The following is a 17,307-nucleotide window of genomic DNA, read 5'->3' as shown; positions in this document are numbered from 1 at the left end:
ACCTTGGAGATCATGAAACTTAGTACCCCATTTTAGACAGGAAACTAAGGCATGGAGGATTTAAGTGACTCTCCTAAACTCACTGTATGTGAGTTACATTTTAAGCCTGAAAATCATTCCCTTGCAGGGTAGCCTCAAAGTGTATCTGTACTTTAAGCTCATGTGTTGGGCTAGGCTAAAGCCATGCTATCAAGAAAGATTACTCAAGATGCTTCAGTTCTCCATTATTGCCTCAGCATTCAGATTTTTAGTAAACTCTGAAAACTATATATGAAATATGCATGGTAAGAGGGTAGAAGGAAGGAATTTGTTAATAAACCAGCTTTCTTTGACTACATCAGATCAGATTGGAATAATGGGGTAGAAGCAAATATGAATTTTCATTTTGTACATACCTTTATAGAAGTTTAATTATTTTTACCATATGCTTATGTAAAAAATCTATTTGACATCAAAGTGTACCTAACACCTGATCGGTATCCAGTAACTTCTCATGAAATCTGAATTATTGTCATTATAAATGAAAATCACTTTTTTCTATTTCAGAAGAAAATTGTGAAGAAGTATATGAAGAGGTCTATAAAACAAAGAGCAACTACCCAAAAATAGAGTGAGTTTCTCTTTTTTCTTAGTTTGTAGCTAATGGTATTTCCCTATTAGTGTAGGAAAACCAGAGTTGAAGAAACAATCCCCTTCCCTTGACCCTATTATCCTCAGGGAAGATCTGCATCAAGAGTGGAGATAAAATATTTTAATACTACACTGTGATGAGTAAGAGACTTGTGATTGTATTTAACCATATGCTTTAATTTTTAATTTTATTGCTTTCTCTTTTGAGAAAATGTCCACCTCTCAAAGTAGAGGGCTTTAATATTGTGTTAGGAAATAAGTGTGAAGGGAGAGGTAAGTATCAATAAAACTTGCTGCAGTTCTATCATAGTATTCCCAGGAAGAAACCAATGGGTATGACTTAACCTGTGTCTTTGCAAGTTAATAAGGCGGTCTCTGGGATTTTGGCTTAATTTACTATCTAAGAATTCCATGTTATCAGGAATATTTGTTCAAATGGGCATTATTCATCAAGTCTAGTTATTGGGGGCATACTGTGGAAATGAAAACAGCAATGGTCAAAAAGCAAGAAGGTTGGGGGTTGAAGGGAAGAGTAGGGATCCACACTGGGTAGAATGGTGCGGGTGTATCATTCCCTCTCCCTACCCTCTAAAAAAATCTAAGAGCATATTTGGAAGGATTGTAATCATCAGCTGGGCAGTAAATGTACCACCATTGTTGTGATATCATTCAGTAAATTAAAAGTCAGTGATGTGGATTTCAAGAGCCAGAAATTCCAAAACATATTTGTAAACATAATTTATAAACTATGCTTCTCTAAGTCATCTCCTCTAAAAGTAAGGCTTTGCTTCATATCCTCAAAATAGAGACCATTTGGGGTGGATGAAAGTTTGTATGGAAGTGTAATTCCCTTCGTAGCTAAATGGTGTTATTTCATATTGGTATCTAAACAAAAAAGAAGAGCATAGAAGTTGATAAGGCATTTTCTGCCTCTACCTGCAGTAGGATGTGTTCTTGTATGAGCCTCCTCCATCTCTATTACTCTCTCAAATGTCATGCTATTTACACCCCCTGATTCCTCTTAGTTTAGATGGAAAAGAAGCACTGAAAAGACTACGGAAATTCTTCAAGAAAGAAAAGGAGAGATTTAAAATGAAGAAAAATAAGTTGAAAGAAAATATAAGGTAAAAAGTTTTTTTTTTTTACTTTTTCTTTCCAGGAGAGAACTAGCAGTGCCAGCCTGGTAGTTATATATCCTATCCTCAGAAACAGTACAGGGGGTATCTGAAGCTAAAACCAAAGGCCCTAGTTAACACCTGTCTCCTCCTTTCCAATTTGTGAGTGAACCACACCCACAGATACTAATAAGACTGTAACAATATCCCTTTTGGGAAAAAAAAATTGATGATAAAGAGTTGTAAACAAGGGTAAAGAGAAGAAATCAAGCAAAGTCTAGAAAGGAAATTTTTTTCTTATCACCTTTGGCATATATTCCTGTTCCCACTAACCATTAGGTTATTAATTACATCCTTTTATGCTTTTATAGCCCTACAAGTTCAGATGGTTTTATTTGTCTACACTTCCATATTCTAATATGCCTCTCTGGTGAGAAGCAGTGTGTAGAGAGGGGAAAATGAACTTCCCAGCTGACTGGTTCATGTATCTCATGGTCTTAGACCTGGAGAAGGACACTCCAAGATCTCCCCAACTAAGTAGCAATGTTTGAGAAGTTTACAAATTTACTAGCTGTAGAGATGGGAGGCCTGGATTCTAGTTTCAGCTCTGCCATTTATTCAATGTGCAGTCATGGGCAAATCATGATCCAACCAGCATTTCCTCTTGAATAGAAGGGAGACTGAGTAGTCTCTAGAGGCATTTCTCTCTCTAATCTGTAGAAATGGATAGAAACATAGATCTATGTTTTATGAGGCAAGGGATGGTAAAGTAATTTCCCTAAGGTCATAAGGCATATTGGCATGGAATTTTTACTCTACCTTGAAGTTCTTTTCAATCATAAAGCCTCAAAATTATGTGATTTGAAGCCCAAATGTCTGGTGGATCTAGATCTACCAAGAGATCCAACAAAATATCTGGGTTCATAAATTATAGTCCTGACTATGGAAATAGAGCTGCAGTGGTCAGTAAGACCTATGCACAAAGGCATTCTCTGGCCCTAGCAGGTTAGATGCTTCTGACAAAAAATTATGATGCTTGTGGTCCCATAAAAATTTGATCCAGGTGAGGGGCACCTAGGTGGTACAGTCAGTTAAGTATCCAACTCTTGTTTTCAGCTCAGGTTGTGATCTCAGGTCGTGGGATCCAGCCCCATGTTGGGCTCTGTGCTCAGTGGGGAGTCTGCTTGGGATTCTCTCTCCTCTCCTTGTGCCCTTCTTCTCACCTCACTCACTTGCTTACTCTCTCTCTAAAATAAATAAATAAATCTTTAAAAAAAATTTTGATCCAGAAGAGAATGCTGATATCTTTAAGTGCAGACCTAATTTCCTTTTTCTTAGAACTATTGAGTGATTCCTTACAACTTTTAGAACAAATATCCAGTTTCTTTCTATGGCAAGTAAATACTTTATGGCAGCTCCCTTCTTACCTGTCCAATTCTCTCTCTTGCTTAGATCTCTACTCCCTACTATCCCATATAAATACCCCAAGACCTAACTTTGCCATGGTATTGCATGACTCTTTAACCATAATATTCCCTTGGTATTGAATATACCTGCCCTCCTCCAACCTCCTTTGATTATCAAAGTTCTAGTCTTCCCTTAAAATATGGCCAAGTATTATCCCTTTTGGGACACCTTCCCTGAACCTCTCTACTCAAATTTGGATCATCAATCTCTCCCTAACATCCAGTGTATGTCTTATAACATCTATTAATATTCCTGAGAAACCTTTTTTTCTTGGAGTCAGAGCATCTCAGAGTAACAAGAGAAATCCATATTATCTAGTCCAACCCACTACACAAGCTTCTCTGCAAACTTCCTAACAAGCCAAATATCTGTGCCTGCACAGCTCTATAAAAGAGAAATTACCACCTGCAGAGAAAGATGTTTCATCTTTAGCAGGATCTGTTAAGATTTTTTCCTGTAAGTTTTGGCAAATCTCTCTGCCTTAATTTCTCAGTTAATAACATTTAGATATAACCAGACAGGATGGAATTTTATTACCTTTTGTTGAGCCTTTTGATTGAGGGTTCCTCTCTTGAACACCAACTCCTAGTTGATTATTACCTTCAGAGGGAAGTTGCAACCATGGGAATGTGGCATTTAAAAAGAGTAAGGGTCTTCTAAAAACAAAATGAAACAAAGCAAAAAAAGGAGTAAGGCTCTCTATCCTCTCTTCCTCTCAGACACACACACTATCTATCAGAATACTCATTAAATGGCCTGATTTCGATATAAAGAAACCAATAATTAAATGCCACCAGCCGTAGCTGTGCTATAAATTTTGCGTGGGAATTAGATGTTAAACCCATTCTCACTCCTCTATTCCAGATGCACTGAGTTCCTCGCTTTTCTTTAAAGGACCAAACACACCTCTGCCGGAAGGTCTCTGCATTTGCTCTTCCCTTTCCCAGAATACTCTTACTCAGATAACCATGTTACTCACTCTCTCCCTTCAGGGTTCTACTCAAGTCACCTTATCAGTGAACCCTTCCCTGACCATCTTCTGAAAAATGGCAAGCCAACCTTCACCTTCAGCTTTCCTGCTCCCTTATCTTGCTCTGCTCTTTTCAATTGCACTTTTCTTCTCACATGACAGAACATAAATTTCCTTGTTTTGTCTGCTTCACCCTACTAGAATCCATTAGGGCAGGGATATTGACTGTTTTGTCCATTGCTATATCTCCAACATAAAGAAAAGTGCATAGGACATGATAGGTACTCAATAAATGGCGATTGGATGAATAAATGACCTAGAAGAAGGAAATACCATTCTAGATTTTTTTGTAGCCTCAGTTTCTAGTTTCAATAGGAGCCACCATCACCCTGACCCAATTAAAAGAGAAGAAAGGAACCAGTGTTAAGAAAGGCTTCGTTGAGCAAGGAACCCTGGAGTGGAGAGGCCAAAGGTGTGTGCAACCAAGGCACTGAAGACAAGGAGGGTGAAGTGTGTCACATGTGTTCTCCCTCCAGTTGTCACAATACCCCATGAGATGGAATCTTTCCTATTTCCCAGATGAAAAATTAAGGCTTTGAAAAATATGTGACTTGCACAGGGTAAGTGGATAAGTAGCAGAACTAAGAGTTAGATTCAGGTCTCTCTGACTCCAGCGGCCTTGTACTGCTTGTACTGCTTCTCTATTCTGGCAGAAGCCAGTCTGGTCATACAGTTATTGACAGCAGGGACAGTGAGTAAGTCCTCAGCTCCTTTTCCAGGCACATCCAGCAAGGTATGCTGCATCCAGCTCTAATACTCACCCTGTAAGATATAGCTGGTATTCTTTAGAAATGAAGAAACCAAGGTTTGCATAAAGGTTAGCTGATTTTCCCAAAAGTGCTGTTTCTTTGGACAATCCTTTATTATGTTCTTATCATACAGTGTTGTACCAATTTATTTTTGATCTCCCTCACCAAACACTAAGCTACTTCAGGGTAGACACTTTTTCTGATCATTTTGTATACCTAGCACTTGGCCCTGGCCCATGATGAGTGTTTCCCTAATACCTGTAGGACTGAACGTAAATTAATTGCTTAAAATACAGAATTTTTTTCCTGCCAGACTATACTTCCTTCCATCTCCTTAACTGTGTAACCAAACAGTCTACCTGTTCCAAATGTCCTCTCTCACTTAGCAATTTGCTATCTTCCATTTCCTTCTGGCCTGGAACTTTTGCTCGCAGATATCCTTTTAGCTTAACCATATACATAGGCAGGATTCTGTATCTGCAGAGGGTAGTTCTCTTTCACCATATTCATCACACAGTGGATGTCCAGGTGCATTTCAAAGATAATGAGTGGGAAAAATTAGAGAGGATGACAAAACATGAGAGACTCCTAACTCTAGGAAATGAACAAAGGGTAGTGAAAGGGGAGGCGGGCGGGGGGAGATGGCATAACTGGGTGATGGGCACTGAGGAGGGCACTTGATGGGATGAGCACTGGGTGTTATACTATATGTTGGTAAATTGAACTTTAATTAAAAAATATATTGTAAAAAGATATTTATTATAGGTTGGGTTCTAGACTACAATAAAGCAAATGTTACAATATATTGAATCAAATTTTTTGGTTTTTCAGTTCATATAAAAGTTATATATACTCTATACTAGGCTCTATTAAGTGTGAACTATGTTTTAAAAAATGTACATACCTTAATTAAAAAGTAATCTTTTTTTTTTTAAAGGCTTTCTTTATTTTTTTATTTATGATAGTCGCAGAGAGAGAGAGAGAGGGGCAGAGACACAGGCAGAGACACAGGCAGAGGGAGGAGCAGGCTCCATGCACCGGGAGCCCGATGTGGGACTCGATCCCGGGTCTCCAGGATCGCGCCCTGGGCCAAAGGCAGGCGCTAAACCGCTGTGCCACCCAGGGATCCCCTTAAAAAGTAATCTATTGCCAAAAAATGCTAACCGTCATCTAAGCTTTAGTGAGTCATAATCAGTGATCACAGGTTATCATAACAAATATAAGAGCAGAAAAGTTTGAAATATTGTGAGAATTACCAAAATATGACACAGCGACACAAAGTAAGAAAATGCTGTTGGAAAAAAAAAAAAAAAAAGAAATTGCTGTTGGAAAAAATAGTACTGATAGATTTGCTTGATGTAGAGTTGTCATAAACCTTCCATTTATATATATATATATATATATATATATATATATATATATAATATAAATTTTATTTATATATCTATAAATAAAAACACAGTATGTGTGAAGTGCAAAAAAACAATGTGCAATAAAACGAGGCATACCTGTATTATTTGATGGGCATCTTGGAAGGCTAAAAGGCGGAAATAGGATCTTGTGGATGGACAAGGGCAGAGCCTGAGGTTGTCTAGTTAGGAAAGGAGCGGGGGGCGGGGGTGAATGGCTGGTCCCTGGGGATACATAAGCTCATTTTTAAGTGGTGGTATGGAAGTGAGGAGAAGGTTAATCAGAACAAAGCTATAGGAAAGGATTGCTTCACATATTTGCCAAGACACATTTGCATCAAGAAACCTAATCATCAATGTGTTACTTGAGATGAGTCAACTAATCTTTCTGAACCTGTTTTTTTCCTTAACCCTTTTGTGTCTTTTGTCAATCAACAGTGCATTTTCAATTTCGCTGCCTGATTTAGGTAAGTGACATTTACTAATTGCTGATACAAAACTACTCAACATTAGCATATTCAGGGACAAGGAAGGAGAAGTAGTAATCCTTCCTTCATTCCACATTTAATGAAAAATTGATATATAAAAATCAAGATATTTTACACAACAGTATCACCTACTTTGGGGAAGATGAGTAATATTTCTTAAGTGCCTACTGTATTCCAGTTCTTTTAAAATCCCAGAAAAATAGATATCTTTTTAGGGAGGCTCTAAGACCCACATCCATACTTTAGTGATCTGGGATTTGTACCAAGTCTCCCTGATTACAGAGCTTGTGCATTTTACATTATATCACACAGCCTCTTGAAGGATCTGACGCCAAATCACCGTTAATTAAGACATAATAAATTGGACAAGATACGTTGCAATACACATATTAATTGTATCAAGGATGGGTCATTGGAATATTCTTTGCTATAAAAACAGTAGTGCACAAATTAGCATATTGCCTGATGTATGATATAACCTCAGTACATGTTCAGTGAGTTGAATCTGTCAATAAAAGAGGGCCGTTGTCGCTTGTCAGTTTTTGTTTGTGAGCTCTAGTCATAAGTTTACTCTTATTAGGCAATTCAAATATATTATATTCCATAAATAAGCGTTTGCTGTACTAAATAACAAAGGAAGGCTCTGTAAATAAACCTGGTAAAATCACAAGTCTCCCCAAAGTTCCTGAGGTCTATGTAAAAATCCAAAAAGCCAACTTAGAAAAGGCATACATTGTACTGCCACCCAAATTTATGAATAATCCAATATGAATTATGGATAATTATATCAGAAGGTCTCAAACTCATTCAAAGTGGTAAATCACTTAAATATGGAATTCTGGGGCACCTAGATGGTATAGTCAGTGAAGTATCTGACTCTTGATTTTAGCTCAGGTCATGATCTCAATGTTGTGATATAGAGCCCTATGTTGGTCTCCACAACTAGGTGTGGAACTTAAGATTCTCTCCCTTCCTCTCCCTCTACCCTTTTCCCACCTCTTAAAAAAATTATGGAATTCCATGTAGAGTACCAAGGAATGTAAATATCCTAAACTGAAAATGTCTAATTATGATTATGCACTAAGATGCAATTTTATGCAAATTAGTATAGAAGAACAGTTGCCAGTTTTGAAATAAAAATAATGGAAGAAAAATCAACATGAATATTCTACTTAACACTGTCTTTTTCCCAGGAAATAGGAAAAGCCCACTTACTATTCTAGAAGTAGAACATCTTTGTCCACTTCAAGGATGATGGGAACCTACTCTAAAAATGATCCTTTCAATAACTCATATTTTCTGAAAATCTGCATGAAATTAAATTTATATCTATATCTACCTATATAGATATCTATATAGATAGATAGATATTAATTTATATCTGTGTTTGAAATACTAGGGCATTCCACTACCTTTTAATCTCTCACTGGAATTTCTTCCCAAATGGAGATTCTTTTTGTTCTTTGATACTTCCAGCTTGTGTTCTATGATCAGGTTTTGATAAAACAGACATGGGAATGCACTTGGATAACTGGGTTTTATGGATAACTTGGAAAGTGAGGGAGTGTATAAACTGTACCTAATAATGAACTATTTTGATCTTGTCTTGATCCCAGAACTTAGGTCTCAGGAAGTTAGTATCTATGATAATGTGGATGTAAATGAAAAAGAGCCAAGGTAAGTCCTTTTGCCTCGTTGGTCATCCTTACTGATATGTAACCCATTTTTCCAAAGCTTTGTTAAATATAGTAAGAGGGCCACCTCTTCAGAGCCTTAGAGACTGGATGAAAAGTCAGCTTGTGATATCTCTCCCCCAATTAAGAAGGGAAAACAAGGAATAACTTAGATTATCTAACAGTATTAGGTGATTCAGAAATCACTGGAGCTTTGCAATCTGTTTCATATCTTTGAATCTAGAAACTTGAAACTCATTTCAATGCACACACAGTTATTTAATAACCTCTTAAGTACAAGGCAACATGGGGGATAGCAAGCACTGCCTGACAGAGCCTATGTTCTCAAAGATGAAATAACTATGATATAGCAAGAAACCATCCTGGAACTTGATGCCCCCTCTCTAGCTGCTTGTTATCTGTCCCTTCTCTTTCAACTAAATGGCCAGAAATAAAGGTCCCTTCTACTCATCTTTGATTCATTTAGGGTCACAAATCAGGTCTCAACTGGTACCAAAAGATTGAGATCATTTCCTGCATATTTTCAAACCACAATTCTTTGAAACTGGACCTCAATCACAAGAGGAAATTTGGAAAGAACTCAAATACATGGAGGATAAAGAGCATCTTACTAAAAAAAAAGAATTGGGTCAACCAGGAAATTATAAAGAATTTTTAAAATTCATGGAAACAAATGAAAATGAAAGCACAACTATTCAAAAGCTTTGGGATGCAGCAAAGGCAGTCCTAAGAGGAAGTATATAGCTATACAAGCCTTTCTCAAAAAACAAGAGAGGTCTCAAATATACAACTTAACCTTACACCTAAAGGAGCTGGAGAAAGAACAGCAAATAAAGCCTACATCCAGCAGGAGAAGAGAAATAATAAAGACTAGAGCAGAAATCAATGAAATAAAAACCAAAAGAACAGTAGAACAGATCAACAAAACTAAGAGCTAGTTCTTTGAAAGAATTAATAAGAATGATAAACTCTTGACTAGACTTATCAAAAATAAAAGAGAAAGGAGCCAAATAAATAAAATCATGAATGAAAGAGGAGAGATCACAACCAACAGAAATAAATAAAATCATGAATGAAAGAGGAGAGATCACAACCAACACCAAAAAAATACAAACAATTATAAGAACATATTGTAAGCAACTATATGCCAACACATTAGGCAATCTGGATGCATTCCTAGGGACGTATAAACTACCAAAACTGAAGCAGGAAGAAATGGAAAATCTGAACAGACCCATAACCAGCAAAGAAATTGAAGCAGTAATCAAAAACCTCACAAGCAAAAGTCCAGGGATAGATGGCTTCCCAGGGGAATTTTACCAAACATTTAAAGAAGAATTAATACCTATTCTTCTGAAGTTGTTTCAAAAAATAGAAATGGAAAGAAAACTTCCAAACGCTTTCTATGAGGCCAGCATTACTTTGATCCCAAAACAAAACAAAGACCCCACCAAAAAAGGAGAATTACAGACCAATATCCCCGATGAACGTGGATGCCAAAAATCTCACCAAGATACTAGCCAATAGGACCCAACAGTACATTAAGGATTATTCACCATGACCAGGTGGATTTTATTCCTGGGCTGCAAGGGTGGTTCAACATTTGCCAATCAATCAGTTGGATATACTATGTTAATAAGAGAAAGGACAAGAACCACATGATCCTCTCAATAGATGCAGATGAATGGATAAAGAAAAAGCATTCTTTCTTGACTAAAACTCTTCACAGTGTAGGGATAAAGAGAACATACCTCAATATCATAAGAGCCATCTACGAAAAGCCTACAGCCAATATCATTCTCAATGGGGAGAAACTGAGAGCTTTCCACCTAAGGTCAGGAACATGGCAGTGATGTCCACTCTCACCACTATTGTTCAACATAGTCCTAGAAGTCCTAACCTCAGCAGTCAGACAAAACAATATTAGATAAAAGGCATTCAAATTGGCAAAGAAGTCAAATCTCACTCTTCACAGATGACATGATACTCTATATGGAAAACTCAAAAGACTCTATCTCAAAATTGCTAGAACTCATATAGGAATTCAGCAAAGTGGCAGGATATAAAATCAATGCACAGAAATCAGTTGCATTTCTATACACTAACAATGAGACAGAAGAAAGAGAAATTAAAGAGTCAATCCCATTTACAATTGCACCCAAAACCACAAGATGCCTAGGTATAAACCTAACCAGAGAGGCAAAGGATCTGTACTGAGAAAACTATAGAACACACATAAAAGAAATTGAGGAAGACACAAAGAACTGGAAAAACATTCTATGCTCATGGATTGGAAGAACAAATATTGTTAAAATGTCTATGCTACCTAGAACAATCTATACATTCAATGCAACTCAATGAATTGGGGCACATGGGTGGCTCGGTTGGTTAAGCGTCTGCTGAGGGTCCTGGGATTGAGCCCTGTGTTGAGCAGGGAGCCTGCTTCTCCCTCTCCTCCCTGCTGTGCTCTCTGTCACTATCTCTGTCTCTCTCTCAAATAAATCTTTTTTAAAAATACCATCAACTTATTTCAGAGAACCAGAAAAGACCCTGATTAGCCAAAGGAATGTTGAAAAAGAAAACCAAAACTGGTGGCATCACAATTCCAGATTTCAAACTCTATTACAAAGTTGTAATCATCAAAACAATATGGTACTGGCACACACACAAAAAAAACCCACAGATCAATGGAACAGAATAGAGAACCCAGAAATGAACCTTCAACTCTATGGTCAACTCCTCTTTGACAAAGCAGGAAAAAATATCCAATGGAAAAAAGGCAGTCTCTTCAACAAATGGTGTTGGGACAATTGGACAGCCACACTCAGACCAATGAAACTGGGTCATTTCCTCACACCATACACAAAATAGACTCAAAATGGATGAAAGGCCTAAATGTGAGACAGGAATCCATCAAAATCCTAGAGGAGAACACAGGCAGCAAACTTTGTGACTTCGGCTGCAGCAACTTCTTACCAGATATGTCTCAAAAGCAAGGGAAACAAGGGCAAAAATGAACTGTTGGGACATCAAGATAAAAAGCTTTTGCACAGCAAAGGAAATAGTCAACAAAACCAAAAGGCAACCTACAGTATGGGAGAAGATATTTGCAAATGACACCACAAATAAAGGACTAGTATCCAAAATCTACAAAGAACTTATCAAACTCAACACCCAAAACCCAAAAAAATCTAGTCAAGAAACAGGCAGAAGATATGAAGATATTTCTTCAAAGAAGACATACAAATGGCCAACAGACACTTGAAAAAATGTTCAACATCACTGGGCATCAGGGAAATATAAATCAAAACTACAATGAGATACCACCTCATACCAGTCAGAATGACTAAAGTTAACAAGACAAGAAACAAATGTTGGTGAGGATTCAGAGAAAGGGAAACCCTCATACATTGTTGGTGGGAATGCAAGCTGGTGCAGCCACTCTGGAAAACAATATGGAGGTTCCTCAAAAAGTTGAAAATAGAGCTACCCTACAACCCAGTAATTGCACTACTGGATATTTACTCCAAATATACAAATGTAGTGATCAAAAGGGACACCTGCACCCCAATATTTATAGTGACAATGTCCACAATAGCCAAACTATGGAAAGAGGCCAGATGTCCATCAATAGATGAATGGATAAAGAAGATGTGGTATGGGGGCACCTGGGTGGCTCAGTGGGTTAAGTGTCTGCCTTCGGCTCAGGTCATGATCTCAGAGTCCTGGGATCAAGCCCCACATTGGGCTCCCTGCTCGGCGGGGAGCCTGCTTCTCCCTGTCTTCCTTGCTCCTGCTCTCTGTCACTATCTCTGCCTGTCTCTCTCTCTCTCTCTCTCTCTCTCAAATAGATAAAATCTTTTTAAAAACGGTATATTATACCTTTATATTATATTATAATATATATTATAATATTATACATATAATATATATACCACATATATTACTCAGCCATCAAAAAAATGAAGTCTTGCCATTTGCAATGATGTAGATGGAACTAGAGGATATTATGCTACATGAAATGAGTCAGTCCGAGAAAGAAAATTATCATACGATCTCACTTATATGGGGGAATTTAAGAAACAAAACTGGATAATAGGAGAAGGGAGGAAAAAAATAAAACAAGAAGAAATCAGAGATGGAGACAAACTGTAAAAGACTCTTAATTATAGGAAACGGGGTTGCTGGAGGGGCAGGAGGTGGGGAATGGGGTAACTGGGTGATGAACATTAAGGAGAGCTATGATGTAATGAGCACTGGGTATTACATAAGACTGATGAATCACTGACCTCTGCTTCCAAAGCCAATAATACATTATACATAAATTAATTGGATTTAAATAAAATTTTAAAAAATAAGTTAGAAAACACTGTCAGGTTTCAAATTCGACTGCACTTATTAGGTGTGTAACCTTGGCATTGATTAAACTCTCTGTACTACTAAAAAATAAATAAATAAATAAAAGTTCTTGGAAAGATGTTCTGAAGGAACTTAGAATGGCTAAGTAATAATCCATTGTGTGAATATGTATGTGTGTGTATACACCACTTCTTTTCCGCTGTTGTTATATACCACTTCTTTATCCATTCATCTATTGATGGACACTTGGGCTGCTTCCACATCTTGGCTATTGTAAATAATGCTGCAATAAACATAGGGATGCATATATCTTTTCTGAATTATTGTTTTCAATTTGGGGGCTAAATACCCAGTAGTGGAATTAGTGGATCATATGGTAATTTTATTTTTAATTTTGGGGGGAATCTCCATACTGTTTTACAGTGGCTGCACCAGTTTGTATTCCCACCAACAGTGCCTAAAGGTCCTTTTTCTCCACATCTTGAAGAAACACTTGTTTTCTTGTGTTTGTAAATTTTGTCATTCCAAAAGATATGAGGTGGTATTTCATTGTGGTTTTGGTTTGCATTTCCCTGATGATGAGTGATATTGAGCATGAATGAAAGTTTCATTCTTTTGCATATAGCTCTCCAGTTTTCCCAGCACCATTTGTTGAATAAACTTTTTCCCATTGCATATTCTTTCTTTCTTATCAAAGATTAATTGACCATATAATTGTGAACTTATTTCTGGATTTTCTATTATGTTCCATTGATCCATGTGTCTATTTTGTGCCACTATCATACTGTTTTGATTCCTATATGGCTCTGTAGTGTATCTTGAAATCTGAGATTGTGATATCTCCAGCTTTGTTCATCTTTTGTTCATCTTTTTAAAGATTGCTTTGGCTATTCGGGATCTTTTGTGATTCATACAAGGTTTAGCAGTGTTTGTTCTAGCTCTATGAAAAATACTGTTGATATTTTGATAGGGAATGCATTACATTTCTAAATTATTTTGGGTAATATGGACATTTTAAATATATTGGTTATGCCAGCCCATGAGCATGGAATATCTTTCCATTTGTTTGTGTCATCTTCAGTTTCTTTCATCAGTGTTTGTAGGTCTCTAACTACAGGTCTTTCATCTCCTTGGTTAAGTTTATCCTAGATATTTTATTATTTTTGTGCAATTATAAATGGGATTGCTTTCTTCATTTCTCTTTCTTCTGCTTCATTATTAGTGTATAGAGATGTAACAGATTTCTGTATATTGATTTTGTATTCTGCAACCCTACTGAATTCTTTTATCAGTTCTAGTAGTTTTTTGATGGAGTCTTTTGGGGTTTTCAATATAGAGAATCAGGTCATCTGCAAATAAGGAAAGTTTCACTTTTTCCTTAACAATTTGGATGTTTTTTTCCTGCATCTATTAAAATGATTGTATGGTTCTTACCTTTCTCTTATTGATGTAACATATCATGTTGATTGATTTGTGAATATTGAGCCATACTTGCATCCCAGGAACAAATTCCACTTGATCATGGTGAGTGATTTTTTTAATGTTTGTTGGATTTGGCTAATATTTTGTTGAGGATTTTTGCATCTATGCTCATCAGAGATATTGGCCTGTAGTTCTCTTTTTCAGTAGTGTCTTTTTTTTTTTTAATAAAATGGTCTTTTTTTAAAGATAGATTTTATTTATTTATTTATTTATTTATTTATTTATTTATTTATTTATGAGAGAGAGAGAGAGAGGCAGAGACACAGGAGGAGGGAGAAGCAGGCTCCATGTTGGGAGCCCGATGTGGGACTCGATCCCCAGACTCTAAGATCACGCCCCAGGCCAAAGGCAGGCACTAAACCACTGAGCCACCCAGGGATCCCCTCAGTAGTGTCTTTATGTGGTTTTGGAATAAGGGTAATGCTGGCCTCATAGAATGAATGTAGAAGCTTTTCTTCCTCTTCTGTTTTTTGGAATAGCTTGAGAAGAATAGGTATTAACTCTTTGAATGTTTGATAGAATTCACTTGTGGAAGCTATCTGGTCCTGGGCTTCTATTTGTTGAGAGTTTCGTTTTTTTAGTTTTTTTTAAATCACTGATCCAATTTCATTGCTGGTAATCAGTCTGCTCAAATTTTCTATTTTTTCCTGATTCAGTTTTGGTACATTATATGTTTCTAGGAATTTATCCTTTTTTGGTTTTTTTTTTTTTTTTTTTTTTTTTAGTTTTTCCAATTTGTTGATGTGTAAGTTTTCATAATATTTTCTTATAATCCTTTGAATTTCTGTGGTGTCATTTTTCCTTTCTTATTTCTGATTTTATTTGAGTCTTCTCTTTTTTATGAGTCTAGCTAAAAGTTCTTATCAATTACATTAGTCCTTTTAAAGAAGCAGCTCCTGGTTTCATTGATCTGTTCTATTTTTAATTTCTACATTGTTGATTTCTGCTCTGATCTTTATTATCTCCTTCCTTCTACTGGTTAGGAGTTTTCTTTGCTCTTCTTCTAGCTCCCTTAAGTGTAATGTTAGATTGCTTGAGATTTTTCTTGCTTATTAAGGTAGGCCTGTGATGCTATAAACTTCCCTCTTAGAACAGCTTTTGCTGCATCCCAAAGATTTTGGACCATTGTGTTTTCATTTTCATTTCTCTCCCTGTATCTTTTCATTTCCTCTTTGATTTCTTAGCGGTTGAACCATTCATTGTTTAGCAGCATGTTGTTTAACCCCATATATTTGTGTTCTTTCCAGATTGTTTTCTTGTGGTTGATTTCTAGTTTCATGGTGTCATGATCAGAAAAGATGCATGGTATGCCTTCAATACTTTTTAATTGAGACTTGTTTTATGGCCTAATATGTGACCTATTCTAGAGAATGTTCCATGTGCACTTGAAAAGAATTGTATTTCATGTTTTAGGATAGAATGTTCTGAATGTATCTGTAAGGTCCATCTGGTCCAATGTATCATTCAAAGCCACAGTGTCCTTGTTGATTTTCTATTTAGCTGATTTGTCCTTTGATGTAAGTGGGGTGTTACAGTCCTCTACTCTTGTATTACTGTCAGTTACTTTCTTTAGGTTTGTTATTAGCTGTTTTATGTATTTGGGGTGCTCCCATGTTGGATGCATGAATAGTTACAATCGTTATATCTTTTTGTTGGGTCATTCCCTTTATGGTCATATAATGTCCTTCCTTATGTCTTGTTACAGTCTTTGTTTTAAAGTCTATTTTGTCTGATAAAAACATTGCTTACCTGGCTTTCTTTTCACTTCTATTTGCATGATGAATGCTTTTCCATTCCTTTACCATCAATCTGCAGGCATCTTTAGGTTTAAGTCTTTTGTTGGCAGCATATAGATGAGTCTTATGTTTTTTATCCATTCTATTACTCTGTGTCTTTTGATTGGAATATTTAGTCCATTTATATTCAAAGCAATTTTTATAGGTATGTATTTATTACCATTTTATTACTTGTTTTATGGTTGGTTTTGGAGGTTTCGCCTGTTCTTCTCTTGCTCTCTCCTGTCACAGTTTGCTGGCTTTTATTTAGTGATATAGATTCCTTTCTCTTTGTTCTTTGCATATCTATTACTAGTTTTTTATTTATGGTTACCATTAGGTTTATATATAACATCTCCTGCATATGGCAGTCTATTCTAAGTTGATAATTGCTTAAGTTTGAACTCATTCTTTACTCCTCTCATCCCCACATTTTAGGTATATGGGTCATATCTTACAGCCTCTTATTTTGTGAATCCCTTGACAGATTTTTATAGATATTTTTACTGCTTTTGTGCTTCCTACTTTTCCTACTTCTATTTATGGTCTTTGCTTTCCACTCAAAGAGTCCCCTTTAATAAGATTGGTTTAGTGGTCTTGAATTCCTTTAACTTTTATCTGGGAAATTCTTTATCTCTCCTTCTATACTAAATGATAGTCTTGCTGGATAGAATATTCTTGGTGGCAAGGTTTTGTTTTTGTTTTGTTTTTTTTCAGCACTTCGAATATATCATCTCACTTCTTTCTGGCCTAAGAAATTTCTGCTGAAAAGATCAGTTGATAGCCTTATGGAGTTTCCCTTGTATGTAACTGTTTTCTCTTGCTGCTTTTAAAATTCTCTCATCACTACTTTTTGCCATTTTAATTGCTATGTGTCTTGGTGTGGACCTCCTTGGGGTGACTTTGTTGGAAACTTGTTGTACCTTCTGGATCTGAATGTTTTTCCTCCCCGTTTCTACAAGTTTTCAGCTATTATTTCTTCAAATAAATTTTCTGCCCTCTTTTCTTTCTATTCTTCTGGGATCCCTACAAAGTGAATGTTACCTGATGGTGTCAGTAAATTCCCTAAGTCTCTTTTCATTTTTCCCCCTCCTCTTTAGCTTATTTTA

The 17,307-nt window shown here is 36.4% G+C and overlaps 1 protein-coding gene across 4 annotated transcripts in view; it reads left to right on the top strand.

Annotated features, from left to right (window-relative positions):
* Positions 1-17,307, top strand: part of FYB2 (FYN binding protein 2) — a 133,953-nt gene that overhangs the window by 94,641 nt on the left and 22,005 nt on the right. For all 4 annotated transcript variants that reach the window (XM_072820384.1, XM_072820383.1, XM_072820386.1 and 1 more), the window contains exons 12-15: positions 547-610; positions 1,656-1,754; positions 6,839-6,867; positions 8,505-8,565. In XM_072820384.1, the coding sequence (XP_072676485.1) occupies positions 547-610; positions 1,656-1,754; positions 6,839-6,867; positions 8,505-8,565 (253 nt within the window). The remainder of the gene's footprint in view (positions 1-546; positions 611-1,655; positions 1,755-6,838; positions 6,868-8,504; positions 8,566-17,307) is intronic.

The sequence above is a fragment of the Canis lupus genome, chromosome 3 (assembly GCF_048164855.1).
Source record: "Canis lupus baileyi chromosome 3, mCanLup2.hap1, whole genome shotgun sequence".
In the NCBI taxonomy this organism is placed as follows: Eukaryota; Metazoa; Chordata; class Mammalia; order Carnivora; family Canidae; genus Canis; species Canis lupus.
The sequence above is the reverse complement of the archived record's forward strand: the minus strand, read 5'-3'. Positions and strand labels throughout refer to the sequence as shown.